This window comes from Ruditapes philippinarum, unplaced genomic scaffold (assembly GCF_026571515.1).
Source record: "Ruditapes philippinarum isolate M1 unplaced genomic scaffold, ASM2657151v2 ctg2294_1_1_1_1, whole genome shotgun sequence".
NCBI classification, from domain to species: domain Eukaryota; kingdom Metazoa; phylum Mollusca; class Bivalvia; order Venerida; family Veneridae; genus Ruditapes; species Ruditapes philippinarum.
This window is the reverse complement of record NW_026853178.1, coordinates 27,555-46,128: the sequence shown is the minus strand read 5'-3', so window position 1 is coordinate 46,128 and position 18,574 is coordinate 27,555. Positions and strand designations below refer to the sequence as shown.

The 18,574-nt window shown below is 32.2% G+C and overlaps 3 protein-coding genes and 1 non-coding gene across 4 annotated transcripts in view; 3 read left to right on the top strand and 1 right to left on the bottom strand.

The window, feature by feature from the left end:
- The window catches only part of LOC132736006 (DNA polymerase subunit gamma-1-like), an 88,002-nt gene that overhangs the window by 52,001 nt on the left and 17,427 nt on the right, over positions 1–18,574 (top strand). The gene's annotated exons all lie outside the window — the stretch shown is intronic.
- On the top strand, positions 9,408–11,864 carry LOC132736008 (uncharacterized). The gene has a single exon (XM_060723052.1). It carries the CDS (start codon positions 9,848–9,850, stop codon positions 11,699–11,701), a length of 1,854 nt encoding a protein of 617 aa, XP_060579035.1. The 5' UTR covers positions 9,408–9,847; the 3' UTR covers positions 11,702–11,864.
- Positions 15,097–15,169, bottom strand: Trnaa-ggc (transfer RNA alanine (anticodon GGC)). The gene has a single exon. It is a non-coding gene; the product is annotated as a tRNA-Ala (tRNA).
- Positions 16,174–18,092, top strand: LOC132736009 (uncharacterized). Its single transcript, XM_060723053.1, has one exon. The coding sequence runs from the start codon at positions 16,281–16,283 to the stop codon at positions 18,090–18,092; it is 1,812 nt and encodes a 603-aa protein (XP_060579036.1). The 5' UTR covers positions 16,174–16,280.

Sequence of the window (18,574 nt, the reverse complement as noted above, 5' to 3'; positions counted from 1 at the left end):
GAGATTACCACCCATTTTCAAATACATTTTTTTGAATGTTGTTTATAATATATATTTGTAGGGATTAGGGGTGTTCCTAATGCTGGTTTTTTTTATATACATGTATATATAAGGAAGGAGTTACAAATGATTGAGCCTTAATATTTTAGGATTTTCTGCAGAATTTGAGTCAAGGTATCAGGGCTGAAAGTAGTTCTTGCTTATATGATCTTAGTTGTATATTTTCAATATTAGTGACAGGGTGTTGCATATAATCAGGGAGGGACTTATTTACTAAAATAGCTGTTTTTATATGAATCCTGTCAATAACTTCATTCAGTTTGATTGTGAATTAAAATCAACAGTGGGTGTATCAAAGTCTTGCTAACATGTCATTTAAGAGTGCTGCAATTTCCCCAAAATAGTGTAACAGTAGTTTAAATGTGAGGAATAATGTATTCATTTCAAGAACATTTTTAGCTCAACTATACGTAGTATATGGAGAGCTGTCCTACTGGCCCGGCGTCTAACAGTAGTTAAATGTGAGGAATAATGTATTCATTCAAGAACATTTTTAGCTCGACTATACGAAGTATATGGAGAGCTGTCCTACTGGCCCGGCGTCTAACAGTAGTTTAAATGTGAGGGAATAAGGTATTCATTCAAGAACATTTTTAGCTCGACTATACAAAGTATATGGAGGGCTGTCCTACTGGCCCTGGTGTCTAACAGTAGTTAAATGTGAGGAATAATGTATTCATTCAAGAACATTTTTAGCTCAACTATACGAAATATATGGAGAGCTGTCCTACTGGCCCCGGCGTCTAACAGTAGTTAAATGTGAGGAATAATGTATTCATTCAAGAACATTTTTAGCTCAACTATACGAAGTATATGGAGAGCTGTCCTACTGGCCCCGGTGTCTAACAGTAGTTAAATGTGAGGAATAATGTATTCATTCAAGAACATTTTTTAGCTCAAACTATACGAAGTATATGGAGAGCTGTCCTACTGGCCCCGGCGTCTAACAGTAGTTAAATGTGAGGAATAATGTATTCATTCAAGAACATTTTTAGCTCACCTATACGAAGTATATGGAGAGCTGTCCTTTACTGGCCCGGCGTCTAACAGTAGTTAAATGTGAGGAATAATGTATTCATTCAAGAACATTTTTAGCTCAACTATACGAAGTATATGGAGAGCTGTCCTACTGGCCCCGGTGTCTAACAGTAGTTAAATGTGAGAATAATGTATTCATTCAAGAACATTTTTAGCTCAACTATACGAAGTATATGGAGAGCTGTCCTACTGGCCCCGGCGTCTAAACAGTAGTTAAATGTGAGGAATAATGTATTCATTCAAGAACATTTTTAGCTCAACTATACGAAGTATATGGAGAGCTATCCTACTGGCCCCGGCGTCTAACAGTAGTTAAATGTGAGGAATAATGTATTCATTCAAGAACATTTTTAGCTCAACTATACGAAGTATATGGAGAGCTGTCCTACTGGCCCCGGCGTCTAACAGTAGTTAAATGTGAGGAATAATGTATTCATTCAAGAACATTTTTAGCTCAACTATACGAAGTATATGGAGAGCTGTCCTACTGGCCCCGGCGTCTAACAGTAGTTAAATGTGAGGAATAATGTATTCATTCAAGAACATTTTCCTTACTTGAAGATTTAAAAAAAGAGTTAGTTAATGTTACTTTTATTCATAAAAACTGATGATAATTTAAAATTTGTATGCAGCCTTAAATGAATAGTAAACAATGAATATTCATTTAAAAAAAGTTATCAACCAAGGTTGATAACACCCTGAAAGATAAAAAATCAAAAGGGCTGCAAGCTCTGTGGTATTTTCTGATCTTTGCAATCTAAATCATACTGACTATCTGTATGTATTTTCCTATATAAGTTTATTTTTATATACTATAATACATCTTACGCAGCAAACTGCGTTAAGATTTTTTTCTATAATAGTTTGAGATTTGATACATATGGAATTTTGGATGACTAGAGTTGCATCAAAAATCATTTTTTATGAACAGCCACACTTTATCAATGGCTACTTCCTTAAAAAAGACACTTCAAAAAAAAGTTGCCTTGACTAGGATTTGAACCTTAGACCTTCACACCCTAAACGAGCGTGATACCAGCGCAATACCCCTGCACCACGGTGAAGTAATACGTAATATGTAGCCTGAATAAAAAACAAATACATTGTAATTTTAAATTGAGAATTTCTATTTTTGTGTTTGTAATCCTTATCAATTTCGAGGTATTTTGTTCACGATAAACCTGTTTAACACTGAATAGAAATAATTTAGGGAAAATCTTCTCGCCAAAACAGTCCGACATGCATATATTCCACTACTCGGCAGTCAGATTTATTTGTGTACTACGCCCTGGAGTATTCAGTAATTGACATAGCTAAAAATAACATTTTCATTGATTAAAATGATATCATCCGCAAAATTGTGATTGTAACCTCATATTTCTATTGACTAATCTGAACTTTCAATGCACTGTAATTTGTTAAATGCCTACATTAAAAATTATTCTGTCTTTTTAAATTGCTGGTTTTTAAGCAGTTTTGAGTGAGAACTACTTTGCGTTGTTAGGTCTGTTAGGAAATTTTGTGTAAGACGTGGATGTTAGCTATGTATTTACTGATCTTGCGATCAGAAAATACAAAAATTCATGTGACAATGATAATGAAATCACATGTGACAACAAATGTACATTTTAATATTTGTACACACTGACCTTTTTTGAATACCTTATGATAAGATTGCAGTTATCATTGTGTAAAAACATGTCATGGGATGATCATATGATGCTCTTGTTATCATAAATAACTATGATTTAATATAGGGTATTACTTTAAATATTTAGAGATTGTTTTAAACAAAACACAAGTGTGGGGTTTTACCAAAGTAACTGGAATTATGGCATTTTCTATTGGATAGTGATTTCAGTTTACAAGGAAATCAGGCTAAAAGTTAAATGTGGGAAAAAATATAGATAAAATTTCAAAAAATATACAAGAACATGACAGTTATATATTTTTATGTATAATAGTGTATATTTTGAATGAAAAGAATGAGTCAAAAACAAATTTAAAACATGTTTGTAAAGTTAAATCAGTTGTTGAATATTTTGTCATGTGGTTTATTAATCTTAAGACCAAGTAGTAGTTTATTCTTAACAATTGCTCATTTATATATCCCCTTATCAATAACATGAAAAAGCAAATAGAACACACATAATAAATCTCTCAATGGATAGATTTATACTTCCTCATTTGAACCATTTTAAACAGATTTAGATAGACAGTACTGTGTAGTAATTCATATTTAAAATAAAAAAAATAATGGCATATTCCAGGATAGACTTCAGTGCTTCATTTACAACAGGACTCTGATGAAGTTCAGGAAAATGTTCTGTGAGCTTTGTGATAAACATGACAAAGCAATATGTTCCTGCTGAAGGATATTGTGAAGAGTGTTTCGAGTACTTGTGTGGAACTTGTCTAAAAATACCAATAAAATATACATGAAATCTCATACCCCATAAAAGATAAGGATAACATGCCACAGGACTTTTTGTCTAGAGAAAATGTTCTGTTCATCAAGATGAACTGGTCAAGTTCTTTTTGTCAAATTGTAAGAAATTTGCCTGCTCTGAATGCAAGACTCAAGACCATGGGAACTGTAGTCTTGTCAGTCATTTACCAGCCCTTGTTCCAGGGATTGAAAACAGCCAAGAAATCAAAGAGCTCACTGAAAATCTTGATGAGTTAATGAAAGATTTGGAGAATACAGAAAAACATGTTAACATAAACATTAAATATGTTGCTTCACAAGAAACAAAGATATTAGATACAATCATGAAAAAAAAGAAAGAAATATTGTCAGTGTTTGAAAAACATCAGACAGATATAATTCAAGACTTTGAGAAGAAAATAGAAGAAACCTTAAAAAGACTTAAACAAGAGAAAAATGAAAAAATTGAAAAATTACAAGAAAATCAAAGGAAATTAGAAAAGTTATTAAATGATGAGCAAAATGAAATAAAGAAGAAAATTGAAATCATAAAAAAGGATGACGAGAAAGTTTTGCAGGCAATCACAGAGGAAACCTCTAAAATGAAAATAAAACTAAAAGCCATATCAACAGAGCTGGTGCATCATCAAAATACAGATCAAAGATGTCAACTGTTTGTTGCTATGAAGAAGGGACAGGAAATCATTGAACAATTGAAACCAGATGCTGGAAAACAATGTAAAGACAATTCAATTCATTATTACAAAGTTGAATGCAAAGCTTCTGAACAAAATATAACCAATTTACAAGACTATGACAAATTTTTCACCTATCAAGAAATACACGAGTCTGAAGTACCAAGAACTGCAAGTTATCAGACAGATATTAAATTCAGATGTGACTGGTATTCATATTTATGTTTATTATCTAAAAACTGTCTTCTGGTTACTTATTCTATAAAGCTGATGATATTCAAGGATATTTCAGTCAGCACTTCATCATATGATACAATAGACCTGCCCTCAGAGCCTTTGGCTGTTGCTAAAGTTGACAATAACAAAGTGGCTATCACATTTAGTGATCTTGGAACAGTAAGACTGATAACATTTTCTAAGTCTATGACAGTGACCAACACTGAAGATATAAAAGTAGGAAACTGGTGTCATGGTGTTGCCTATAGTAACAACAAACTTATAGTATCTTACACCAGACCAGCAAAAGTGAAGATACTTGACATGTCTGGTAAAGTATTGGAAATATTTGATAAAGATCAGCATGGGAACTATCTGTTTGCTGATCCTCGTTACTTAACAATCAGTGCAGACAACACTGTTATATATGTATCTGACTATAATAATAACTGTGTGATAGGTTTAACCTTTGATGGGAAAGTCAAGGCCATTTACAAAGATGACAAGTTGGAGAAGCCATATCAACTGACTGTAGATAGGTCTGGAGCAGTGTTTGTATGTGGACGTTGGACAGAAAATATACATCAATTATCACCTGACCTGACCAAGGTGAAAATTCTACCCAGTGAAAACCAACCAGAAGGTTTGGCATACTGCCAGGATACAGACAGATTGTATGTCAGTCAATGTACTGAAGAGATTAAATTCTCTGATAACACAATAATTGCGAATCAATGTGCTGTGTATGATTTATCACTTGAATAAAACTATTCCTATCTGAATAGCCTGCAGAAAATACTTGACCAAAGTTAAAACTATTTTAATTTACCCCATGTTTTTTTTTAATGCAGCTTGTAAATGATCAAACTAGCTCAGACTTTACATGATTATTTCAACAAATTTTACAATTAGTTTTGAATAAAACATTAATATATCTATAAAGAAATATAATGATGATTTTTTAGGGTTTTTTTTTTAATGCAATAAAGAAAATGATTCTATTATTTTTGTGAGTTTCTTGTCATTATTAGCCGTTATTTACATATTTTTAAGAAGCCTGGTCACACAAACTAAGCAATTTGTGAGTGAAAAATAACATAACAAGGATGGAGAAAGAGGATTGCTAATGTGATTCTTATCGTAAGCAATCTTACTCAATATCTTCATTGGACTTGTACATTTTCAATCTAGACAAAACTTTTGTTCACTTAAAAGTCAAAAAATTCAAAATATGCACTGACTGAATAGTGAACACTGCAGGCCATATCAGATGGCACAAATGTCTGTTCAAAGGAAACAGTTCAAAGTTATATATGATTTATCACAGTGATGAAATAAAAATACGATACCAACTAAACTCCAGCAGAAACATCATTGTCTCTTGCATGTTTCGGAGGATTCACCCCTTTACCAGATTTTTAAATATTAACTACAAACAGCATTGAATAAGAAAGCTAGGTTTGGTTATTTGATTCATTTCTCACTAACAATGGGTCAGGACTGTTCAGTTGTTTCTGTCTGTCACCTCTGATTCAGAAATCATGATGTGTCATTTGTGAAAAAATTGTAATTACAAGTTAGTTTTAGGTTTGACCAGCCACCAAGATATGACCAAATAATTTGTTAAAATAGGTGTTAAAGAACAATAAAACAAACAAACCATGCCAGTCTAATCTACTTTTTATGTTTTTACCCTTCACAATTTTGTTAAAGTCAGCTTAAAATTTAGGTACAACCCATGTAATTTAGTAGATTTATAATTCATAGTTATATGAAGTTTAATTTGAAACTGGAAACATCCATCTAGATCAAGGAATAAATTAACATTGTTATGATCATAGTTGGAGCTTTGTAACTGATTCAGTGTTAATGGCCATTAATAACCTAGTCCCTGGTCAATCCATCTCTCCACTACCATCTTTTTAGTTTTCATATTGTATGTGGGAACCCTCCCAGGTTAGGACTTAATGTCACCTTAGTGCAGTAACTGGTTAACTCCTGTTAAATCATTAAATAAGAAGTTAGAGCATTACTGCTCTAGGGTGATGTAATATGTTTTGTGAAAATCACCTAAAAATGAATGAAAATCACACGAAAATGTGACTATGGAAAAATAGGAAAATGCCAAACGCTGTCTGAATAAAAATTTCCACTTGTCATAATTTTGAAACCCCCTTCTGGTAAAATGACCTGGATCTGTGTCTGCCAACCATAGTTTTATTTTTAATTCAGTAATAATAATATAAATAATAATAATAATAATAGACACTTATTTTAAGATGCACCAAAGACATGGTGAGTCTTTCCTATAAAAGACTCACAAATTTACATGTATATAGTTACAAACAAAATGTTTGATGAACAGCAAATTTTGACAATTGTTATACAACATATAAATGCAATCTTTAAGCTATTAAATAAGCTATTGAAAAATATCACTATTAAGAAAGTAGAATGTAAACAAAATTAATAAGAATGTAAACAATGTAAGTACATGTATGACATTTACTTTTAACCAGACATATATACATTGTATTTGGAATTTTATAACAATGATGGAAGTATTTGATTTCCACTGGAGATTACCACCATTTCAAATACATTTTTTGAATGTTGTTTATAATATATATATGTTAGGGATTAGGGTGTTCCTAATGCTGGTTTTTTTTTATATACATGTATATATAAAGGAAGGGAGTTACAAATGATTGAGCCTTAATATTTTAGGAATTTTCTGCAGAATTTGAGTCAAGGTATCAGGGCTTAAGTAGTTCATGCTCATATGATCTTAGTTGTATATTTTCCATATTTAAGTGACAGGGTGTTGCATATAATCAGGGAGGGACTTATTTACTAAAATAGCTGTTTTTATATTTAACCATGTCAGAGAATTTCATTCAGTTTGATTGTGAATTAAAATCATCAGTGGGTGTATCAAAGTCTTGCTACATGTCATTTAAGAGTGCTGCAATTTCCCCCAAATAGTGTAACAGTAGTTTAAATGTGAGGAATAATGTATTCATTCAAGAACATTTTTAGCTCGACTATACAAAGTATATGGAGAGCTGTCCTACTGGCCCCGGCGTCTAACAGTAGTTTAAATCTGAGGAATAATGTATTCATTCAAGAACATTTTAGCTCGACTATACGAAGTATATGGAGAGCTGTCCTACTGGCCCGGCGTCTAACAGTAGTTTAAATGTGAGGAATAATGTATTCATTCAAGAACATTTTTAGCTCGACTATACGAAGTATATGGAGAGCTGTCCTACTGGCCCCGGCGTCTAACAGTAGTTTAAATGTGAGGAATAATGTATTCATTCAAGAACATTTTTAGCTCGACTATACGAAGTATATGGAGAGCTGTCCTACTGGCCCCGGCGTCTAACAGTAGTTTAAATGTGAGGAATAATGTATTCATTCAAGAACATTTTTAGCTCGACTATACAAAGTATATGGAGGGCTGTCCTACTGGCCCTGGTGTCTAACAGTAGTTAAATGTGAGGAATAATGTATTCATTCAAGAACATTTTTAGCTCAACTATACAAAGTATATGGAGAGCTGTCCTACTGGCCCCGGCGTCGATCAGTAGTTTAAATGTGAGGAATAAGGTATTCATTCAAGAACATTTTTAGCTCGACTATACAAAGTATATGGAGAGCTGTCCTACTGGCCCCGGTGTCTAACAGTAGTTAAATGTGAGGAATAATGTATTCATTCAAGAACATTTTTCTTACTTGAAGATTTAAAAAAAGAGTTAGTTAATGTTACTTTTATTCATAAAAACTGATGATAATTTAAAATTTGTATGCAGCCTTAAATGAATAGTAAACAATGTATATTCCTTTAAAAAAAGTTATCAACCAAGGTTGATAACACCCTGAAAAGATAAAAAATCAAAGGGCTGCAAGCTCTGTGGTATTTTCTGATCTTTGCAATCTAAATCATACTGACTATCTGTATGTATTTTCCTATATAAGTTTATTTTTATATACTATAATACATCTTACGCAGCAACTGCGTTAAGATTTTTTTCTATAATAGTTTGAGATTGATACATATGGAATTTTGGATGACTAGAGTTGCATCAAAAATCATTTTTTATGACAGCCACACTTTATCATGGCTACTTCCTTAAAAAAGACACTTCAAAAAAAAGTTGCCTTGACTAGGATTTGAACCTTAGACCTTCACACCCTAAACGAGCGTGATACCAGCGCAATACCCCTGCACCACGGTGAAGTAATACGTAATATGTAGCCTGAATAAAAACAAATACATTGTAATTTTAAATTGAGAATTTCTATTTTGTGTTTGTAATCCTTATCAATTTCGAGGTATTTTGTTCACGATAAACCTGTTTAACACTGATAGAAATAATTTAGGGAAAATCTTCTCGCCAAAACAGTCCGACATGCATATATTCCACTACTCGGCAGTCAGATTTATTTGTGTACTACGCCCTGGAGTATTCAGTAATCGACATAGCTAAAAAGAACATTTTCATTGATTAAAATGATATTCATCCGCAAAATTTGTGATTGTAACCTCATATTTCTATTGACTAATCTGAACTTTCAATGCACTGTAATTTGTTAAATGCCTACATTAAAAATTATTCTGTCTTTTAAATTGCTGGTTTTTAAGCAGTTTTGAGTGAGATCTACTTTGCGTTGTTAGGTCTGTTAGGAAATTTTGTGTTAGACCGTGGATGTTAGCTATGTATTTACTGATCTTGCGATCAGAAAATACAAAAATTCATGTGACAATGATAATGAAATCACATGTGACAACAAATGTACATTTTAATATTTGTACACACTGACCTTTTTTGAATACCTTATGATAAGATTGCAGTTATCATTGTGTAAAACATGTCATGGGATGATCATATGATGCTCTTGTTATCATAAATAACTATGATTTAATATAGGTATTACTTTAAATATTGAGATTGTTTTAAACAAAACACAAGTGTGGGTTTACCAAAGTAACTGAATTATGGCATTTTCTATTGGAAGTGATTTCAGTTTACAAGGAAATCAGGCTAAAAGTTAAATGTGGGAAAATATACACAAATTTCAAAATATTACAAGAACATGACAGTTATATTTTTATGTATATATAGTTATATTTTGAATGAAAAATGAGTCAAAACAAATTTAAACATGTTGTAAAGTTAAATCAGTTGTTGAATATTTTGTCATGTGTTTATAATCTTAAGACCAAGTAGTAGTTTATCTTAACAATTGCTATTTATATATCCCTTATCAATAACATGAAAAAGCAAATAGACACACATAATAAATCTCTCAATGGATAGATTTATACTTCCTCATTTGAACCATTTTAAACAGATTTAGATAGACAGTACTGTGTAGTAAATTCATATTTTAAATAAAAAAAATAATGGCATATTCCAGGATAGACTTCAGTGCTTCATTTACACAGGACTCTGATGAAGTTCAGGAAATGTTCTGTGAGGTTTGTGATAAACATAACAAGCAATATGCTCCTGCTGAAGGATTTTGTGAAGAGTGTTTCCAGTATTTGTGTGTGACTTGTCTAAAATACCATAAAATATACATGAAATCTCATACCATAAAAGATAAGGATAACATGCCACAGGATTTCTGTCTAGAGAAATGTTCTGTTCATCAAGATGAATTGGTCAAGTTTTATTGTCAGGCTTGTAAGAAATTTGCCTGTACTGAATGCAAGACACAAGACCATGGGACCTGTAGTATGGTCAGTCATTTACCAGCTCTTGTTCCCGGGATTGAAAACAGCCAAGAAATTAAAGAACTCACTGAAAATCTTGATATGTTAATGGAAGATTTGGAAAATACAGAAAAATATGTGAATATAAACATGAAATATGTCGCTTCACAAGAAATAAAGATATTAGATACAGTCATGAAAAAAAAGAAAAAAATATTGTCAGTGTTTGAAAATCATCAGAAAGAAATAATTCAAGACTTTGAGCAGGAAATAGAAGATACCTTAAAAAGACTTAAAGAAGAGAAAACAAAGAAGATTGAAAAATTAAAAGAAAATCAAAGGAAATTAGAAAAGTTATTAAATGATGAGGAGAATGAAATAAAGAAGAAAATTGAAATCATAAAAAAGAATGACAAGACGGTTTTGCAGGCAATCACAGAGAAAACCTCTAAAATGAAAATAAAACTAAAAGCCATATCAACAGAGCTGGTTCATTACCAAAATACAGATCAAAGATGTCAACTGTTTGTTGCTATGAAGAAGGGACAGGAAATCATTGAACAATTGAAACCAGATATAGATAAGCAATGGGAAAACAATTCAATTCATTATTACAAAGTAAAATGCAAAGCTTCTAAACGAAATATAACCAATTTACAAGACTGTGACACATTTTTCACCTATCAAGAAATACATGAGTCTGAAGTACCAAGAACTGCAAGTTGTCACACAGATATTAAATTCAAATCCGACTCCTTTGCATCTTTATTAAACAGTTTTTCTTTCTATGCTCCAAAACCTTTTTTATGCTTATTATCAGAAAACTGTCTTCTGGTTACTAATCTTGATAGGGATAAGCTGAGTATATTCAAGGATATGTTAGTCAGCACTACATCATATGATACAATAGACCTGCCTTCCAACCCTTGGGCTGCTGCTAAAGTTGACAATAACAAAGTTGCTGTAACATTTCCACGACTTGAAATAATAAGACTTATAACATTCTCTAAGTCTATGACAGTGACCAACACTGAAGATATAAAAGTAGGAGGAGGTTGTCGTGGTGTTGCCTACAGTAACAACAAGCTTATAGTATCTTACAAAACCAGATCAGCAACAGTGAAGATACTTGACATGTCTGGTAAAGTATTGAAAATATTTGTTAATGATCATCATGGGAATTGTCTGTTTGCTGATCCTCATTTATTAACAATAAGTGCAGACAACACAGTTATATATGTATCTGACTTTGAGAAGAACTGTGTGATGGGTTTAACATTTAATGGGAAAGTCAAGGCCATTTACAAGGATTACCAGCTGAATAAACCATGTCAACTGACAGTAGATAGGTCTGGAGCAGTGTTTGTATGTGGACGTTGGTCACAAAATATACACCAATTATCACCTAACCTGACCAAGGTAAATACTCTCCTGGGTAAAGAACGAGCAGTAGCTGTGGCACATTGCCAGAATACAAACAGATTGTATGTGTTGAGTCAACTAGATGATAACATTAAAGTGTTTGATTTATCACTAGAATAAAACTATTACTATCTGAATATCCTGTAGAAAATACTTGACGAAAGTTAAAACTATTTCAATATAAAATTTACCTCATGTTTTTTTTAATGCAGCTTGTAAATGATCAAACTAGCTGAGACATTTTGTGATTGTTTCAAGAAACATTTGTATAGTGTATAGTCATTATTAAAGAATTTTAAAGATGATTTGTTAGGGTTTATTTATCAAATAAAAAAATGATTCTATAATTTTAGTGAGTTTCTTGTCATAAAGCCATTACATGTGTTTGCATATTTTTAAGAATCCATTACAATAACTTAACAATATATAAATATATGAGTGAAAAATAAGACTACATGGTCAACTTTTGAAATAGATGGTTGGTAACATGATTGGTACCATAAACATCAGATTATTAACTACACTCAATATCTTCAATGGACTTGTCCATTTTCAATCTGGACAAAACTGTTGTTCACTTAAAAGGGGAAAAATTCAAAATCTGTACTGACTAAATAGTGAACACTGCAGACCATATCAGATGACACAAATGTCTGTATAAAGGAAACAGTTCAAAGTTATATATGATTTATCACAGTGATAAAATAAAAATATGTTACCAACTAAACTCAAGCAGAAACATCAATGTCTCAAAGCATCAAAACATCAATGTCATGAAAGCCTTTATACAACTACGGACACTGTTTATTATGCTTCCTGAAGGGTGAGCATATAGTCGCCGCTTTGTCTGTCCGTCAGTCTGTCCATACAAACAAAGAGGTACTTGTGTGGCTTGGAGAACAATGGGTAACAGTAAATTCTCTTTGATCCTTTTCATTCCGTTTTTACTTGTGTGTCTTTTTTTAAGCTTTGTGTGACTAAAAATGGCAAAAAGATCAAAGGAAAAGTCACATAAGTACCATTTTGTGAGTATGTCCGTCAGTCTGTCCGCTTTTCTTGTCCGGGACATAACTTTGAAACCACAAGAGGCACAGTGCATATCCATATCTGTACCCTCTTTGCGAAATCTGCTGAAACGGTACCCTTTTTGCACATGCACAGGCCACTCTCTGCTAAAAACATTAACCTGCGATGGATAACCATACAGTAAAATTTCAATTAAATAAGGAAAGAAGGTATGACACGTAGAAAACATGTATACCACGGAACACTAGAATGTTTTATCTCTGTACTGATTTGTCATGTGTCCGTTTTTCATGTACTACAAATTCACAATAAGCTACAAAAAATCGACATGTCTTGCTTCGCCCATCACCTCGACATATTTTTTGGGCTGAAATGGTTATGTGGCTTGATTATATATGCATCATACATATTCAATATGTTCATTTACATATCATCTTCGGACAAATGGCAGTACATTGTCAAAAATAAATGTAAAGTTCATAAAAACACCCTACTTTCGGTTTTGCAGCGGCACGGGCTACCTCTCTTCATTTGAATTTTTATATCACAGGTACCCTCTCATTTTTAAACACACATAGGTAGTACCCTCAATGCACGACATATGCTTTTATTTCCGTTAATCGTTAAGTATGTAATATTTCTTACTTTTATGTAAATATTACATACTTAACGATTAACGGCAAGTTTAATTTCAAGTTAAATTTCATTACTTTTGAATAACCCCTCTGCAATATTTTTTTTCACACAAAAAAAAAATGAAATAAAATTCTCTTTTAAACCATGTTTGTTCAAATAAAAGCCCCTCGTTTAAAATTGGTCTTGTCCCAGGGGCCTATATACAGGTGAGCCATTTCAGGGCCATGATGGCCCTCTTGTTTTTAAAATTATGTTTTATATTTTTTTAAGAAAAATGTAGATTTGATTTAATAGGCATTTTTTGGAAACATTTTTAGTGAATATGCTGTCAAAACATTTTTTAAAGGTACATTATGCCTCGGAAATTTTTTTATTGTCAAGAAATGCCAAACATGTTTAATAATGTTTTAAAAACGAATTGAGAGTTATGTGTCAAAAAGGTTGCAAAATGTAAACAAAATACTTCCATACAAAATACTAATTCAATATAATTATACAAATTGCCAACAGACAATGAGTGTTTTTATTTTGAAACTGTAATAAGATACTAAAAATAAATGAAAGCATTTCTTAGGCATAATGGGCCTTTAATCATCATTGAACAAATTAGACTCATGCATGCAGGTCATATACAAAGGGAGACAACCTTAATTTGTTGACATAATCTGATCATACATTAAAGATTATCAGCCAATGTAGAGAATTTCAAGTCCAGTAACAACAGTTTCAATGTTTTTGTTAATAAATCACTGATAAAATGTAGCAATAACTGAAAATAATCTATCAATGACATTGGATAAATCAGCCTTAGGTATGTGTAAAATAGGCCATGATTTGTCCTTTAGTTTTAAGTTTTTGCTTCCAGAATTTCTTGTCTGTCATTCTTTATGTAAATTCAAAAATACCAGTAGTTCTAAGTAGCCAAACTTTTGTCGTGTATGGCAGCTTTGGATTGCCACTAAGATATCTGGGAGCAGTGCAAGGTCATTTGCTTACAATAGAATTTTCAGCATCTACACAATATTTAAGCACTTTGACCTTTTGATTGCTGTCACATCAAAACTTGGTCATTGAAAACCTGGTTTTCATTTCATTGCGGTGCTTCTTATTCAATTTGGCTTCAGAGGCAGATGGTAATTCTGATTGAAGCTCAACCTAATACAGTGTGGTTGAAAATTAATCAGTAATAATTATAATGATAATAATAATATCTGTCATATGTTGCGGTTCGGACTGGAATATCCATCCCGAGGGGACCCGCCCGTTGGGTGGTAACGAGGCTTGCCGAGTTACCGCCCATGGGCGGGTTCCCGAGGGACGGATATTCCGATCCGAATCGCAAACATATGTCAGATATTTTTTCTTGCATATTTAAAATGGTTAACCTCAATATGATATATGTTCATGGAAATTAAAGTCATCTCATCCATAAGTATTTTCTTACAATAGCATATAAACTTACAACTTAAATAACAACGGCGAAATGACATCATCCTTAGCACATATTTTCCTTCTAACACTACGTCATTTTAACGCGGTTCATCCATAAAGTGCGCTAAAATGACGTTGTTGTATGGCACGAGACTCATCTGGCACACACCACCCCCATTTAATTTTAACCAGACATATACATATGTATGTTGAATTTTATAACACTGATTTCCACTGAAGATTACCACCATTTCAAATACATTTTTTGAATGTTGTTTATAATATACAAATGTATATATGTAAAGGATTTAAGGGCATTCCTAATGCTTGTTTTTATATATATATATATATATATATATATATATATATATATATATATATATATATATATATATACAGAAAAATCGCACGAAAAATCGGCACGCCGCAGCCGGGACTCGAACCACGGGTCTCTGGATTGCCGGTCCAGTATGCTAACCACTACACCACAGCGGCCGTTGCTTTTTCTTCGTGCTAATTGGCCTTATATATTTAAGTTATTTTTAACTTTATTGTGACGTCATCACTTTTATTACCATAGCGGCGAGCTATTTATAGCTTCTTTTACCGCAGTTGGCAGACTCAGTCACTATTAATTTTCTTATTACAAATATCTTATGGCAAACACATTTATTGTTTTATAAGACCATTCCCGCCCAAGAATGAATATATATGAAAGAAAGAAAGTCATGAGCGTGAAATTATACATAGAAAAATCGCACGAAAAACTGCGGCGTGCCGATTTTTCGTGCGATTTTTCTATGTATAATTTCACGCTCATGACTTTCTTTCTTTCATATATATATATATATATATAAAGGAAGGGAGTTACAAATGATTGAGCCTTAATATTTTAGGAATTTTCTGCAGAATTTGAGTCAAGGTATCAGGGCTGAAAGTAGTTCATGCTCATATGATCTTAGTTGTATATTTTCCATATTAGTGACAGGGTGTTGCATGTAATCAGGGAGGGACTTATTTACTGAAATAGCTGTTTTTATATTGAACCCTGTCAGAGAATTTCTTTCAGTTTGATTGTAAACTAAAACTATCAGTGGGTGTATTCAAAATTATTCTTGCCACATGTCATTTAAGAGTTCCTTACTGAAATTTCCCCAAGTAGTGTAACAATAGTTTAAATGATGAAGAATGTATATATTAAAGAACATTTTCCTAACTTGAAGTTTTAAAAAGTGTTAGTTAATGTTACTTTTATTCATAAAGACTGATGATCATTTCAGATTTGTATTCAGCCTCATATAGTTAACATATGAATAGTCAGCACTGTATATTCTTCAATATTGTTATCAACCTTGGTTGAAAAGATAATAAATTTCATGTGACAAGGAATGTACATTTTAACATTTGTACTACTATTATCAAAACACTGACCTTGTTTGAGTACCTTATGACAAGATTGTAGTTATCATTGTGTAAAACTTGTCATGGGATGATCATATGATGCACTAGTTATCATAGATAATAATGATTTAATATTGGCATTACTTTAAATATTGAAATTATGTAAAAAAAAACACGAGTGTGGGTTTATAAAAGTACCTGAATTATGGCATTTTCAATTGGAAGTGATTTCAGTACCTCATTTACACAGGACTCTGATGAAGTTCAAGAAATGTTCTGTGAGTTTTGTAATAAGCAAGACAATCAATATGTTCCTGCTGAGGGATTTTGTGAGGAATGTTTAGAGTACTTGTGTAGGACTTGCCTTAAATACCATAGAGTATACAAGAAATCTCATACCATAAAGGATAAGGATAACATGCCACAGGATTTCTGTCTGGAGAAATGTTCTGTTCATCAAGATGAATTAGTCAAGTTCTATTGTCAAGCTTGTAAGAAATTTGCCTGTGCTGAATGCAAGACTCAAGACCATGGGAATTGTAGTATGATCAGTTATTTACCAGCTCTTGTTCAAGGGATTGAAAACAGCCAAGAAACCAAAGAACTCACTGAAAATGTTGATAAGTTAATGAAAGCTTTGGAAAATACAGAAAAATATGTTAACATAAACATGAAATATGTTGCTTCACAAGAAACAAAAATATTAGATACAGTTATGAAAAAAAAGAAAGAAATATTGTCAGTGTTCGAAAAACATCAGAACAAAGTAATTCAAGACCTTGACAAAAAGATAGAAGAAACCTTAAAAAGACTTAAACAAGAGAAAAAAGAGAAGATTGAAAAATTACAAGAAGATCAAAATAGATTAGAAAAGTTATTAAATAATGAGGAAAATGAAATAAAGAAGAAAATTGAAATCATAAAAAAGGATGACAAGAAAATTTTGCAGGCAATCACAGAGAAGACCTCAAAAATGAAAATAAAACTAAAAGCCATATCAACAGAGCTGATTCATCACCAAAATACAGATCAAAGGTGCCAACTGTTTGTTGCTATGAAGAGAGGTGAAGAAGTCATTGAACAATTGAAACCAGATGCAGGAAAACAATGTAAAGACAATTTAATTCATTATTACAAAGTAGAATGCAAAGCTTCTGAACAAAATATAACCAATTTACAAGACTGTCACAAATTTTTCACCTATCAAGAAATACATGAATCTGAAGTACAAAGAACTGCTTGTTATTACACAGATATTAAATTAAGATGTGCCTCCTTGTCATCTTTATGCTTAATATCTGAAAACTGTCTTCTGAGTACTAATTCTAATTTTAATTGTAGTGAGCTGATTATATTCAAGGATTTGTCCGTCAGCACTACATCATATGATATAATAGACCTGCCTTCATACCCTTGGGCTGTTGCTAAAGTTGACAATAACAAAGTGGCTATCACATTTCCAAGACTTGGAATAATAAGACTGATAACATTCTCTAAGTCTATGACAGTGACCAACAATGAAGAAATCAAAGTAGGAGGAGAATGTTGTGGTGTTGCCTATAGTAACAACAAGCTTATAGTATCTTACACAAACAGACCAGCAAAAGTAAAGATACTTGATATGTCTGGTAAAGTATTGAAAATATTTGATAAAGATCAGCATGGGAAATATCTGTTTGTTAATCCTGATTACTTAACAGTCAGTACAGACAACACAGTTATATATGTATCTGACTATGAGAATAACTGTGTGATAGGTTTAACTTTTGATGGGAAAGTCAAGGCCATTTACAAGGATGACCAGTTGAAGAGGCCATATGTAGATAGGTCGGGAGCAGTGTTTGTATGTGGAAGTTGGTCAAACAATATACATCAATTATCATCTGACCTGACCAAGGTGAAGATTCTACTAGGATTAATTGAACCAGTAATTGTGGCATACTGCCAAGTTAAAAACAGATTGTATGTTAGTCAACAAGATGCTCACATTAAAGCGTATGATTTATCTGTGGAATAAAATTATTTTTATCTGAATGACCTGCAGAAAATACATGACCAAAGTTTAAACTATTTCAATATAACATTTTATTCAATGTCTTTTTAATGCAGCTTGTAAATTATCAAACTAGCTTAGACTTTGTGTGATTATTTCAACAAATATTTACAAGGAGTTTTGAATATTAATAAAACATTAATATATCTATAAACAATTATAATAATGATTTGTTAGGGTTTATTTATCGATTAAAAAAAATGATTCTCTTATTTTTGTGTTTTCCTTGTCATATAGCCATTATTTGTATATTTTTAAGAAGCCTGGTCACACAAACTAAGCAATTTGTGAGTGAAAAATAACAAGGATGGAGAAAGAGGATTGCTAATGTGATTCTTATTGCTCAATATCTTCATTGGACTTGTCCATAAGTTTCAGTCTGGACAAAACTATTACCTACTGTTTCTTTTTAAAGGGAAAATTTCAAAATATGCACTGACTGAATA